The sequence below is a fragment of the Salmo salar genome, chromosome ssa12, assembly GCF_905237065.1.
Source record: "Salmo salar chromosome ssa12, Ssal_v3.1, whole genome shotgun sequence".
NCBI lineage: Eukaryota > Metazoa > Chordata > Actinopteri > Salmoniformes > Salmonidae > Salmo > Salmo salar.
Window position 1 is genome coordinate 57,909,574 of NC_059453.1, and position 14,853 is coordinate 57,924,426.

The window sequence follows — 14,853 nt, forward strand, 5'->3', positions numbered from 1 at the left end:
ATATGCAGTATTCACACGTTCTCCTGCATTTTCAAAGGTACACATGTTAAGGCTTCAGCAATCTTCGTTCAATACGCACAAATAGAGAACAAAGCCATTGTGATATATTTTTTTTATTGAACATTTTATTTATTCTGTGCTTTTATAACTTAATAGCACATTAACTGAATCTCTACCACCTACCCCCAAATGTGATAACGTGATTCAGAAGTGCTTCTCTGTTCCAGTGACTGGCAGAGGGGGAGGGACACAGTAAAGGAAAAAAAAAAAGCTGTGGGCTCTCAAATCTTACCTCAATTCCTTGCATCATTTCACCTCCTCAAAAACACATTGGAGAAGGTCCGACAGGAGGGACCTTATGCCTTCTCCAATACTGTTGAAAAGGAGGCAGGCAAGCAGATGGGATGCAAAGAATCACAGAAAGATGAGTTGAGAGTCAGAAAGGCACAACCAGCACTTGCTGTTCCCCCTGTAACACTCCAGTCACCTTTCCAGACAGGGCAGGCAGTGCCACCGACTGACCAAGCCGTAGGGAGGACATCTTTTGAGGGGGTACACGCAGGGCAACTCCACAATCAAACATTGAACTTTCTCAGTGCAGTTCAAATCCATGGGGGGGTGGGGGGGAGAGAAATAAAAACTACCAGGACATGACAAAGCAGCGCTGCTACCCTCGCTTCACGTCTCTACTCCGTCTGACTGCGGCAGTTCGCACTTAAACAGCAAGATACAACCTTCCCCTTACCAAGAAAAAGAAATCATATTTATGTACAGGTAGAAGAATCAGATCCATTCCTACAGTCTGTACAATGTTGGGCCTATAAATTATTTACTTCATATTTACTGCAAAAAAAGATAGAAAAACATATCCCAAACCAAAATATGCTGCAGAAAAGAAAATAATTCTTATAGAACTCATAGTCTTTCCCTTAAGTTGAGGCCTCTTCAATACTCTTAGCAGTGACTTCAAGGTTTAAGACAAAACATGGACAGACTCTTCGTTCTCCAGGATCTGTGCTTAGTCTTAAATTAAAGTTCACCTTTTTTGTAAATGGGGCGGTGGCGAAAGGAGGGGGGAAAATTAAGTCTTCCTTTATCCAGCATTCTGGTTGTATGAAACTCTCCTCAGGGCTCAAACTCCAGTTCATCTACACTTATGACCTTAGCAGGCATGGAAGGAAGGGGCTGCTGCAGCACATCTGAGCCAAACCACTTAGACAGACCAGCTCCCCCCACACTAGTGGGGCTACCCCCATGTTGCTGGGAGTGGCTCGTCCGGTGAGGGCCGAGGTTCTGCGACTGGTGGCCTGGGACTGATGGATGCACTGGGAGGAGAGAGAATGAAATTCATCAGCAAAGGCCATTCGGAACATTGGGAAACTAATGTCCTTAAAAAAGGGATACACTGTGCCAAGCTTGTGGTGCCCTCCATCTCTGCATAAACACTAGTAAAACAAATGCAAAACAGGTGTTCATGTTGAACAATGACAGACTGAACAGAAAATGTCACTTACTTGGTCTTGGTTGCTGCTGCATTAGCTGCATGTGATTGCTGGCTCGTGGAGGTAAGAGGGGGTGTCCTGTCGCCCCTAGAGGGTAGAGGGGTTGTCCTAGCAGGGCAGGGGGCAAACCCTGAAGCTGAGAGAGGTCAACATGCTGTGGAAATATGCCTAGGATGGAAAATGAAATGTCAGTGAGCTCAGTAGTTGCCACACACCGCAACCATACATTGCAGGTAAACTCATCCTAAAAACAAACTCCAACTATAGTTTTCTACATACCCCTGGTAATATAGGCATGGTGTTATTGTCAATAGGCCAACTCATCTTGAAACTTATAAAACCCTTCACAGTGGCCTTATGTGATGGTTTAGAATAGCTAGGTACTGTAAACAGGTAGACCAGTACTAACCTGCCTGCACCAGAGCAGGGCCTAGCTGCTGTGGCTGGATGCCCTGGGTCAGCATCCTCTGCACAAGGCTGGGATGGAGCTGGGGCGGAGGGGGGCGCACCATGGGCACATGTCCGTGGGATAGCAGTGGTATCGGGTAGATAGGGCAGGGTCGGCCTCGCCCTTCCCCGGGGGACACCAGGGTGGGGGTGTGGTGCCCGGCAGAGCCTGGTCTGGGGCGGTCCTGGGCGTGCTGGCGAGCCTGGGAGGAGGCCTTCACCCCTCCCAACTGAGAACCACTACTGCCTATCCCATCCAGAAAAGAGCTGGGAGAGCGCCTGTCTATAACACAGGTGCACAAATGCTACATTAGACAAGACAGCAGCAGAAACAACATCGCACAAGTAAGGAGCAGAGACATGGGAATTCATCCACCTGGTTTTACCTGAGGTTGCCTTCAATGCATTTCCCAAACAATGTCAATACTGACATGCAAACCTCTGACAGTAAAATTAAGAAAAAAAAAAAAAAACTGCCGTTGATGAACATACCCTCTTGGGAGTGGCCCTCCTTGCTGTCTGGACGACTACCTGGCTCATCGCGACTCTTCTCTTTCGTCTCGTACATCTTACGGATCACAGACGTGGGCACGAAAGATGGTGACAGCTGTACAACACACAAGCATCAGTAGTTAAGTTATATAGGAGGGCATTTAAAAAAGAAAAAGTAACATGCAACTTAAACCAGACAGTTGATCAATACTGAGCAGATGGGAAGTGTCCACTTTAAAAGGAAGAGTAACAGACAGTTTGATAAATAAGCATTTGTTTCCTGAAACCACTATGGGTTTGAACAAGGTTACAATGTTTTCACTGGAAAACGGAATGTGTTTCTTATTGGACAAGTTCAGGTAGTCCTGCCCCATTTTGGTTTTCTGGTTGGCGACTAATGAATACGACGCAGACAACCTTTCGACGTACCATGCTGGTGACTGTGTTGCCAGGGGAGTGTCTGCCTGCAGGATGAGTGCCTGGACCAGGGGATCGGTTCATCCTGGGTTGCCGGATAACACACGTCAATGTAAATCCAGCAATAAATAGCCAACATTTCCATGCTTTGGGTTGCCAAACTTGTAAAATCACAATTTAAACTTAAAACCAAAGTTGGAATTACAGGAGGGATGGGAACCCCTAACAAAAAAAACTAACTATTTTTTAATATTTTTTATAAATCAGGTGCCCTCCCCATAAGACTTGAAATATCAATGTCACCCCCATAAATTGTGAAAGATATCAAATTCTAACCCTACTTCAAAAGAGACAAAAACTCAGTCACCTGTTGTGTTGGTAGACCTTGTTCGGAGGCAGTTTGTTGTAACCGGTCTGGAAGGCGCTGTGGGCATGGAGAGCAAGGTCCTGCTGGTTAATCAGAGCCTCCAGGTCAGCCTGGTCCACAGCCATGGACAGCGCCCTCATCTGGAGGCAAAGGAGGCAGTGTCATCAACCACCAGTTTTTACTTACACCATGAGTCAAACGCATTCCACAGAGGGCCGAGTATCTGCGGGTTTTCGCTCCTCCCTTGTACTTGATGAATTAAGGTCTAATTGGTAAAGAACTCTCCTCACATGGTTGTCTAGGGCTTAATTGAAAGGGAAAACCAAAACCTGCAGACATTAGGCCCTCCATGGAATGAATGACACCCCATCTCTGGTTTCAGTTTGCATGCCATAATTGTTTGGTTACCAAGACAACGCAAAATCTAACAAAGGGTGTTGCACCATAAACAATTATTGATTTGATGTTATACGTGCTTCAGATAAGGTTCTGTCCCAACATTGGCCAATTTGATAAACAACATCACTAACCTGTTGCTGGTGTAGGGTGGGTCCATGTCCAGGGCTGAGGGATCTATGCATATCTGGGAACTGCTCCCCCATCATGGGCACCGCACCAACAGGGTACCCTGAAACAAGACCAATCAGACAAATCACAAAATGTTAGGAGCACAAAGACATTTAGGTACACAATGAAAATATGAGGGAAGTGTGTTTATGATAAATTACTAAAAGTTAATTAAAACATTATTGGAGTGTTCCATGCTCAATCAAGTACAATGTACCCTCAAACAGTCACTTAGGTGAGACAAATGTTCAGCTGCCCCTTTAAGGGATGGGCTGTTACTGTGGCAACGTCTGAGATCAACAGTGTTGGAAACTTAGTGACTGTTGCTATATTTCGTGAGTTATCAGCCACTTAACGGTCAAATATTCAAGCGACAAATTCAGCGACTTCTCGGGCTGCCTTTGGGGGAGTTTAGACATGGCATTTAGCGATTTCTCACACTCAATTCTACAGCAAACGAGAGTGGGAGAAGATGTCTGAGCAGAAGTCACAGCAACGGTGCACGTACTGGAAGGAAACACGGGTAGGACGGCGAAAACGCTATGTCGGGGACCGCAGCAAGGCAAATGGGTGCTGTTACATAGTCACGGCAAAACGTCACCTACCGATTTATCAAGCAGCCAGGAGACGATTTCGCTGAAAAATATTTGGTAACATTGGAGATTAGATGCGCCGACGTCTCTTTCCTAGCAGTTGAGCAAGGTCAAACAAAGATTGACAAACAATTTAGCGTGTGAACAAACCGATGTAAACTGCCAAGAAACACTACAAAGTCACTAATAGACTTTCAGATAAATTCAAACTTCATGCCTGTGAGCTTCTAAAATTGAATCTTTCAGGAGCACAGGTTGCTGCACGAGGTGGGATATGAGACTACAGACTGAACAAAAACAAAAATGCAACATGTAGTAGTGTTGGTCCCATGAGCTGAAATCACAGAAATTGTCCATACACACACAAAGCTTAATTCTCAAATATGTGTTTAGATCCCTGTTAATGAGGACTTCTCCATTGCCAAAATAATCCAGCCACAGCATATCAAGAAACAGATTAAACAGCATGATCATTACGCAGGTGCACCTTGCACTGTTCTTCACCTGCAGGATCATCTAATTGGGGGGGCTGAGGAGTATTTATATCTGTAATAAAGCCCTTGTGTGGGAAAAAAACTAATTCTAATTGGCTGGGCCTGGCTCCCCAGTGGGTGGGCCTATGCCCTTCAAGGCCCACCCATGGCTGCACCCCTTCCCAGTCATGTGAAAAGCATAGATAAAAGGCCTAATACATTTATTTAAATTAACTCATATCCTTATTAGGAACTGTAACTCAGTAAAATCTCTGAAACTATTGTGTTTCTATTTTTGTTCAGTAGAGTTCTGTGATTAGCTACCTGCAATGAAACAAAACCGCAGAATTAGTTAAGGCAGCAATTTCGTTGCTATAAATCAACCTCCACGTGCTCATACGCGACTTGTTCAGTTCTCACATCTATTTTTAGGCGCAAATTCAAGTGGTCGCACTGTAGTGCCCAGTTGTTTCCGTAGCTACAGTGTGCCCTAAATGAACACCACCCTTTGCTTCCATATTGATGTAATGCTTACCAGCGGGTGGCCGCATGCGTCCATGGAAGTAGTCAGGCAAAGGAGCCCTCTGTAGGAAGAGTGGAGGTGAGGGCCCCCTGTGCTGAAGACCAGGCCCAGGGGGTGGAGGGGCGTCAGTGCTGCCTAGCACACTATGGAGGGTCGGGGAGCCGCTACGGGGAGGGCCCTGGGCACCTAGAAGCTCCTGTAGCAATTACACACAGCTCAGACAGGACCAACACTCCAACTGAGCCACACAACATAACACCAGCCCCTTATTCCTTAGAAAACACCCCAACCAGAATGCTACAGCGTATCAGACTCAACAGCTTAAAATAAGTACTATTTTAACAGAGTTCCACACCCCCACCCTGATAACACGAGCTAGCCCCAAACTACACACCTGGAATACGTTCTTCTGCGATGGGGCAGGCACTGTGACTTCAGGCAGGGGCACTATAGCAGGGTCTGTGGGCTGATTGAGCTGTAACAGGGGTGGAAGAATGTGCAATCAGACAGCATTCTTGGTTGTACACTGCTTTTAAAACCAATCCCTCTGGGCATTTTTCACTTGCATAAATGTTATGCATCAGACCAATTAACATTGTTAGACATTGCTACAATGTTGTCAAATGTCCAAATACAAGTTACTCATCCAATGGAAAATTATGAGATTGTAATGTAATGACGTATATGTAACAACCTATTTGACTAAATTCTAACGTTGCAGCAGATGAACAACCAAAATGCAACATTAGTTGATCATCAGATATGAAAAGCCCATTGGGATTGAGACGAGTATAGCATGGCTCAGCCAGAGGCAATGAAATGGTCCTGAATGTAGACCTCCATGCCCAGACACCAAAGTGACAGACCCTGACAAATTCACCAGGGCACAACACCACCCCCCCCACCCTCCAAATGTTACAGGACATAAGGGTAAACCAGTCTAATTTGATAAAGGATAACATTAAGGTTTAATGTAAATACAAATCTTCTGTATGCAATCATTTGATTGACATGTTAGTTCATAGGAGTTAATGTGAATCCAGAACAACTCCTGGGAGGAACTCGAACTATACAAATTTATGCCCATCATTTTCCAGACCTGACAACTATTAGTCTAGGAGTTCCGTTATGGTTAGGATGCTAGCTTGCACGCATCATTTGGCTGAGAACCTACATGTAGCACTTACATGTGATGTAAGAGGCCAAACATTCAGCAGCACACACGCAAGGGTCAGTTTACCTGAAGCGGCATGCAGCTCAAAGCCGTAAGGGTTTACACATCCAGCGTTACCTGAGGCAGCTTGCCGACAGGACAGTCGGTGCTTTTTAAACATCATCCGAGAGTGGCACACTTACGTTGTTGTTCACTTGGTTGGCTTTGGGGTGGGTAGGCAGAGTTCCACTTGCCTTCATGCTGCTGACCAGCTTGTTGAAGGCTGACATGTCAGGGTCTCTGGCCTGTGACCTGGGCAGCCCTGCACTGGGGCCTACACCGCCGGTTAGAGCCTGCTCCAAGTGCTCAGCCATGAAGGGTGTGCCACTGCTGGTGCTGCCTCTGATTCCTCCCCGATGCGGATTCTGGTGCAGTGTCCGATGAGACTGGTGGTTCTGCTCAGAGCCCACCTTTAGCCCCTTCAGGCCTCCCTCTACCTCCTCCAGAGAGAGCACTACACCTGAGTTAGCTAGGGGACAAGATGAGGGCTTTACAGGTGTTGGAAAAGTGTACATGTCTCACTGCAAATTCACCATATAACATTAGGCAGCAAACAAAAGAAAGCAGACTGAAACATGGAACTGCCTGGAACTGTTTAATACAAAACAATTGTTTTCCCATTACAAAATGTTTTCGTGCTCTAATGAAACGACCCCAATGGAAATTAAGTACTGGTCACGTGAACAATTGCGACTTACTGCTCTGCTGTAGCCGTTGCTTGTTGACGTTGAGGCTGGAGAGGAGAGGCTTCAGGTCTATCTTGGCCTTGTGTAACAGCTCCAGAATGTCCACCTTGTCCCGGTGCTCCACCGACTGGATGGGGGTAAAGTAGGGGACAGGGCCCATCTGGCTGGGTGACGTGCAGCGGGGGTCCTGCCCTGAGAGAAGGTAAGTAATTTCCAAAAACCTCAGAAAATGTGCGCAGTCAAAACAAAAAGCATCATGGAGTCCTTAGAGGGGTTTGTATGTCATTTCAGAAATTGTGGCTATTAAAAAAAAGTTAAGAACCATCATATCAAAACAGAAACGTTGTGGCTTTATGATTATATGACAAGTTTCAGGGTGGTCCTCCATATGCAAGACTGCATAAAAAAAATATATATACTTAACTAAATGAGGGCCAATGTTTGTGAGGATGCGTTCCAATATGCATTTCCCTTACTTGAATTCCATGCTGGGTTACAAAAAACAAATATAAAAATACGATGTGTATTTGATCAGTCCCTGTCAGGATTCCGCAAGTGCAATTTCTCTTGCAAAAAACAACTGCTCTTTTTCCACATAAAGTAGTCAAATAATGGCAGTATTATCTCAACAACAAAAACACCCTCATGGCAGTACAAAAGAGGGCTCGCAATTTCAACCAATCACTACACATTTACCGCATTATATGGTTCAATCAAGCCACGTCAAACTCTCCCTCGTCAGCACATTTTCCCGACAAATATCCCACATTGCCATGCAAAACAGTAGAATTCCAACAAAATAAACATTTGCATTTTTGTACGCAATTATCACAAAACATTCCTGCAAAGTCCTGGAGGGACTGTTTGATCCTTGAGGGCAACACATTAGTATTAATCAAAAACATTTATTTCCGAAGCAGCCCTCTTACCAGCCAGTCTCTCCAGCTCCTCATGGGGGGTGGAGCGCAGGCTGGAAGAGCGGCTGCCTGAGGGACTCAGGTTGCTGGAGAACCACCGGCTGAAACGGCTGGCCGAAACAGGGCCCTCCCCCAGAACATCCTCTATCATCTGCAACACAGAACCAGAGGCCAGTCAGATGCAAGCTGCTGGTCCAGAGTGGCAGACTGCTAAAGGGTGGGTGTGAGCAAAGGTTGCACTTACGTTTACGGCGCTGTCCATCTGCACACTTTTGGGCTTTTTGGATGCATTTTGTCAGTGCTTTTTGACGGTATTGTACTCTTCATTGAATCTGTACTTTATTTCCCTATCCCATAGCTAATTTCCTTTTTGATAGATTCCTTCGCAAGGTATTGTTATAAGTGTTGAATAAACTGGAACAGATGGGCATAAATTTGCATTGACTGAACCTAACAAATCTACCCTACTGGAGGTAAAACCTGTTGCCTTACGACAACGTTTCACTGGAAAATGACAATACACCAGGAAAACCTTACAAATAAACAAACATCGTCCTGGCCAGGGTGACAATACTGCCACTACCACCACCCATCCAAACAGGCAAAGGACAGTACCAAGTGATAAAACCATGGAACTAACCAGTGTAGGTTAAAGGGATAGTTAACCCAAATTAGAAAATAATATTGGTTTCCTTACCCTGTAAGGTATGACAGCAATCGTAAGCATTTTGTGGACAAGGTATGACAGCAATCTATGCTTTGATTTCGTTGGCACAGTTCACATGCTAACAAATGCAAAAAAAATTAGCATGTGGAAACAGTGCCAGGGAAACTAAAGCACGGACTGCCAAAACACTTGGTCCACACACACCGCTTACATGTTAAGGAAACAAATGTGTAATTTTAGTTAACTATACCTTTAACCTACACTGAACACTTAAAAAGAAAAGGACCATGTGTAGCCAACTACAACCCAATGTGTGATGCATTTAGATACAACTTAGAACATTACTGTAGACATTAGCCCAGAGAGCACAACTTATAGCACCCAAAACACACCTTAAACATGCAGTGCTCCCCAGGACTTACAGAGGCCAGTCCTGGCATGGTCTTCTCCAGATTGAAGAACTCATTGAAGTCAAAGTCTCCAGATGTCTGCTCTGGGAGGACCGCTGGGTGTGGGACCTCCTGGTCTGCTGTAGAGTGAGAGTCTTTTACTACCTGCTCTGGCTCCTCCGCAAGTGCACCATTACATTCCACTGCAATAAACAAAGTGCAAATAAACATTCAGGGTAACATCTTTCCGTAAACAATCCGATGGCATACAGTAACATACAGAAAATACTTTACTGATCATTCGGTGTCTAGAGCCCCCCCAAAAAATAACACTTAGGACATACCTGTACATTGTAAAGGAAGAAACGCTACTATGCTCATGACCCACAAACATTGACCCTCACATCAGTGTGGTCATAATTAGAAAATATATACACCACTTGTCATCAAGGAGCCTATTCAGACTTGAGATGAGTTAATTTTGATATTCTACAGTACTTTTGTATGCTTTTTAGCCAGTAGTTCTTAAAGTAGCGCCCACGAGCCAACTGTCCCAGAAAATTGCCTACTACGTCAAAGTGCACCACGTTAATGCTCCCCTCGCTCTACTACGTGTTCATTCATTGGCTGAAACTCAAGTTGCTGGGGGGGCTGGCTCACATGGGGGTGGGTGTAGTGGATATTTTGCTGCACATCTTCCAGGAAACAGTTGCTTTCAAATTAGGGATTTCATGGCTAATTGAGGTAAGACCGTAATTCTGCTCATAGACTATGCATGCATGAACTACACATTCACACAGCCAGCTCAAAGTGGGAGGTCAAAAACAGAAATACTAGTCCAATGAGCTGAGTGTAAAACTTTAAGCAAAGATTTGAGCAAAGACGTTTTGAAACCAGACCCAAGAAAATAAAACAAATAGAACATGGCAAAAAAATTGCAAAGCCAATGGTCAGGACGATAAAAGTGCGAAGAACCAATGAGCATTACATGCTCGGTTCTCTCAAGGTGTCTTGAACTTGGTCTGTTGTCCTCTCCTCAAAGCAGGCAGCTTTCTGATTGGCTGGGTTGGCTGGGAACCACTCTGGCTCACGTGCGTTCCTTTTCTCTCTCTGAATACACGCTTGTAGAAAGTCTTGCTGAAAGTTTGCAGGGGGAAAAAAATATATATAAAAAAGGTTTGGGGCCACTTGGAAAACAAGTGAATTTCTATAAAAACATACATGAAATTAGTTGACTATATTTCCTATCATTTTTCAAGACATTGACAAGTTTATAAATAATGATTAATTGAAAATATCCTTCAAACTTGGCTTTCAAAGAATCCTCAATTTGCAGCAATTACAGCCTTGCAGACCTTTGGCATTCTAGTTGTCAATTTGTTGAGGTAATCTGAAGAGATTTCACCCCATGCTTCCTGAAGCACATCCCACAAGTTGGATTGCCTTGATGGGCACTTAGATACCATACGGTCAAGCTGCTCCCACAGGTGACTGTGCTGGCCACTTCATTATATAGACAGAAAACCAGCTGACTGCTTCTTCCCCAAATAGTTAATGCATAGTTTGGAGCTGTGCTTTGGGTCATTGTCCTGTTGTAGGAGGAAATTGGCTCCAATTAAGCACCGTCCACAGGGTATGGCATTGCAAAATGGAGTGAACCTTCCTTTTCAAGATCCCTTTTAGCCTGTTCAAATCTTCCACTTTACCACCACCAAAGCACCCCTTGACCATCACATTGCCTCCACCATGCTTGACAGATGGCGTCAAGCAATTCCTCCTCCAGCATCTTTTCTGCGTCTCGCAAATGTTCTTTTGTGATCTGAACACCTCAAACTTAGATGTCTGTCCATAACACTTTTTCCCCAATCTTCCTGTGTGTGTTCCTTTGCCCATCTTAATCTTTTCTTTTTATTGGCCAGTCTGAGATATGGCTTTTTTTTTCAACTCTGCCTAGAAGGCCAGCATCCCGGAGTCGCCTCTTCACTGTTGAGACTGGTGTTTTGCGGGTACTATTTAATGAAGCTGCCAGTTGAGGTGTCTGTTTCTCAAACTAGACACGAATGTACTGGTCCTCTTGCTCAGTTGTGCACCGGGGCCTCCCACTCCTCTTCCTATTCTGGTTAGGGACCGTTTGCGCTGTTCTGTGAAGGGAGTAGTACACAGCATTGTAACAGCTCTTCAGTTTCTAGCCAATTTCTCACAAGGAATAGCCTTCATTTCTCAGAACAAGAATAGACTGACGAGTTTCAGAAAAAGTGCTTCGTTTCTGGCCATTTTGAGCCTGTAATCGAACCCACAAATGCTGATGCTCCAGATACGCAACTAGTATAAAAGGCCAGTTTTATTGCTTCTTTAATAAGCACAACAGTTCTCAGCTGTGCTAACAATTGCAAAAGGGTTTTCTAATGATCAATTCGTTTTTTTTTAAATGATAAACTTGGATTAGCTAACACAACATGCCATTGGAACCCCAGGAGTGATGGTTGCTGATAAATGCAGATATTCCATAAATTAAAATAAAAAGCAGTTTCCAGCTATAATAGTCACTTACAACATTAACAATGTCTACACTGTATTTCTGATCAATTTGATGTTATGTTAATGTCCAAAAAATAAATAAATGCTTTTCTTTCAAAAACAGAACTTTCCAAGTGACCCCAAACTTTTGAACAGTAATGTAAATAAATTTTAACACTTCAGTCACTAGTAAACATAGAATCTATCACGCTGCTAAATACCATGGGATATATTTAAAAGGTACAATATGCAGAAATCGCACTGCCATTTCTTTTTTGCTTAAAATCCAATAGTTCCCCTAATGACAAAACAAGTAATGTATAGTTTTGAGAACCATTGTATCATCTAACCACTGAAATATCCAGAACTAAAAATATTTTATTTTCAGCTGGTGTACAAAACCGAAAGTAAAACGCACAAAAAATAAACTTCAGAACAGTAAACAGAAATAGTGCACAGACCAGATTGCTTTCTTTTTCTTACCTTTATTTTTATCAGTGTCTTAGACTTGCTTTCAATGAGAATGAGATCTATAACTCACATTTCTACCCAAATTTGGTCAGGTTACAGATTGCAGCTTTAAAGAGGAAATAATGGAGTGTACACAGCTCCTGATTGTCATTTAGATTGATTACTGCAGAACGTATGCCTCCCCTTGAGCACAAGTAATTGCCATTTTGTGGGGTCGGTACATACAGATAGAATAGCCCTAAAAGGATAAATAGTTTCAATTGAATGCAGATCAGGAAGCAACAGACACTAACCCTGAACCTCTTATCTTTGAAGTCCCGTTCCTTCTCCATGCGGGGTTCCCTCTCGAAGCCTCGCGCCGCCATGATGCGGCCACTGCCAATGCGCCGCGCCCCACCTAGCCGGAGACTCTCGTTCTCCTTATTCTCCAGGGGGCTGATGGGGCGGCGGGTGGGTGCAGGCAAAGCATTGCCAACACAGCCCCCTCCAAAGCTACGACGCTGGGGGCTGAGCACCACGTCCAGGTCATCCTCCTTTAGTCGCTCGCGGGGATCTGACGACAGCGTTTCAAGGCACAAACATAACATCCACTATAATGCTTCATGTTGTATTTTACAAAGCATAGTAAGTGTAAGCAATGTGGCACGTCTAAGGGTAGCCAAATTAATTTGAGCTCAAACCCCCTCAACCCTTATTGAATATGGAACAGACGATTTGAAATGTATGCCACAGGAATTTGAATATCAGCTATCAATATACTACATGATTTATTTACCTGCAATTCTACGTTTTAGAGGGACCCTATCATCCACAAAGTCCTTCTTATATCCATCCACAGGTGAGCTGCACTCTGAGGTGGGGTACAGCGAGGCATGCCACTTCTCAGGGTCCCAAACACCATCACTGTGGTCCAAAAACAAGACCAAACTCAACAGTTAGGATGATTGGCTAATACTATAAGCTTTGTAGGGTGTCAAGTTAATCCAAAGGTTGACAAAGTAAAACACTCACCTGTCATATTTTCCAGAAAGACAGTCTGGCCTTTCATTAGAAATTGGGAAATCTTTAATCTCCAAAAGCTGCTCCTGTAAGAAGAACACATTATGTCCATGAAGCAATCCAATAACTTGCACATCTATCAACTTATACTAGGCCTATCTCCAAATACCTTGGTGTATCTGTAAGGGGATGGTCCTGTTGATTCCTTGACCACTTCGTCTTTCACCACCACTGTGTCACCATTCTCCTGCTCCTCTACACAAGCATCCTCCTCTACACAAGCATCCTCCTCTACACAAGCATCCTTTTCCATGACTATTTTAGGGGGCTAAAGCAATGTATAGCTTCTGAGACTAGTAGTTGACCTGTTGAAAAACGACATGCTGTTATGACATAACCCTCACAGGCTTACCAAAAGTAATTACAATTCATAAACATAAAAGTAATTCTATATTGGTCAGGAAGACACTGCTGATAAAGTACGTGCAAAGACATTAAAACGTATTGGCACACTTTTAAAATGTAGTTTGTGTAGTAATATCGATACAATAGTAAAACGCAACAAGCTAAGATCAATGACGTTAGTCGAAAAATCTATACCTTAACACATTAAGCACCGAGGTATATGAACGACATTAGCGCAAGGGCTTCGACGTGGACTGGTGATAAAATCCGACTCAACCAATTTGCCAAAGGAAGCTGGCCTGGCAACATGTCATCCATACCTGAGCGGCACAGGCAAACTAATTCATAGCAATTAAGTAGCTAAATTGGCTATCGTTAGCATGCTAGGAAACTGGCCAGAATTAATTAACAAGCTGTCAATCTAAGTTAGCTAACGTTAGTTAGCATATTTGCGTAGTTAACTAGCTAATTGGCAAAACTGCGTTGGCAGATGTAGCTAATGCATATGTTGATGCCAATTTACAAGACCCTAGTCAAATCTTCGATGGACGGCGGACAATTAGCTAAATTACACGACCGTTGTGTTTGGTTTACTGGTAACTAGTTAGCGAACATTAGCTAGTTAGCTGCCAAAACTTTAGTTTAGCTAGTTAGCCTGAAAGCCGACTTGTCGGCTAATCTGATAGCTAGTTAACGTTTGTGTTCGGCTATTCAATTGATAAACGCCGAGTGCATATGTAACGTTAACCAAGCAAACAAACACGCCATCATATCACTCTGGATAAATTGCAGATACTTATACATGTAGAAGGTAACAATTAACTTACAATGCTGTTTAGAAAACGTTTGAAGCCAACTCAGAAGCTAGCTAAACTAGCTCTATGGCTAGTTAGCCAGCTAGCTTGCTGGAGATAAAGCCTTCCAATAAGTACGATACGTTTTTCTAAACAGCTAGGGTTGTTATTTTGGCAAACAGCCAACGCCCGTGATATTTCTACGAACAGAAATCCAAACGTATACTAGCGTCTTGCTGGGATTGTATTCGAATGTCGAAATATACTTCTCTTTGGTCTCTTTTCTCAGTCGTAGCAGTGATTTTTCTCCGATCACCGCTTCTGAATGAGGGTCCTTCGTAGGATTATATAGTGCCCATCACTAGTGCCTTACTCAAACATATGAAAATATTATAAATCATTAATTTAAACCAT

At 43.7% G+C, this 14,853-nt stretch overlaps 1 protein-coding gene across 3 annotated transcripts; it reads right to left on the bottom strand.

Moving 5' to 3' along the window:
* Positions 1-97: 97 nt before the first annotated feature.
* Positions 98-14,781, bottom strand: LOC100196839 (eukaryotic translation initiation factor 4E transporter). 3 transcript variants are annotated; one of them, XM_045691551.1, is made up of 18 exons: positions 14,473-14,781; positions 13,410-13,605; positions 13,253-13,326; positions 13,017-13,144; positions 12,414-12,419; positions 9,287-9,456; positions 8,210-8,348; positions 7,293-7,472; positions 6,738-7,063; positions 5,776-5,856; positions 5,394-5,577; positions 3,756-3,853; positions 3,226-3,365; positions 2,871-2,943; positions 2,442-2,556; positions 1,912-2,232; positions 1,515-1,670; positions 98-1,325 (listed from the first exon to the last, which is right to left on the bottom strand). In XM_045691551.1, the coding sequence occupies exons 2-18, from the start codon at positions 13,551-13,553 to the stop codon at positions 1,126-1,128; spliced, it is 2,535 nt and encodes an 844-aa protein (XP_045547507.1). In that variant the 5' UTR covers positions 13,554-13,605; positions 14,473-14,781; the 3' UTR covers positions 98-1,125. The 3 variants fall into 3 exon arrangements, with proteins under 3 accessions (XP_045547507.1, XP_045547506.1, XP_045547505.1); XM_045691550.1 differs by lacking the exons at positions 12,414-12,419; positions 13,017-13,144; positions 13,253-13,326; positions 13,410-13,605; positions 14,473-14,781 and having other exon boundaries at positions 6,789-7,063; positions 9,257-10,086; XM_045691549.1 differs by lacking the exons at positions 12,414-12,419; positions 13,017-13,144; positions 13,253-13,326; positions 13,410-13,605; positions 14,473-14,781 and having other exon boundaries at positions 9,257-10,086.
* Positions 14,782-14,853: the final 72 nt, after the last annotated feature.

Bases quoted from the DNA above. Each gene is read 5' to 3' on its own strand.
- LOC100196839 (XM_045691551.1), bottom strand. From the start codon at position 13,553: ATGGAAAAGGATGCTTGTGTAGAGGAGGATGCTTGTGTAGAGGAGGAT. The intron at 5,857-6,737 runs GTAAGTGTGCCA...CCCCTGTTACAG, and splicing joins CCAACCAAGTGAACAACAAC to CTCAATCAGCCCACAGACCC. The intron at 2,233-2,441 runs GTATGTTCATCA...CCTGTGTTATAG, and splicing joins GGAGGGCCACTCCCAAGAGG to ACAGGCGCTCTCCCAGCTCT.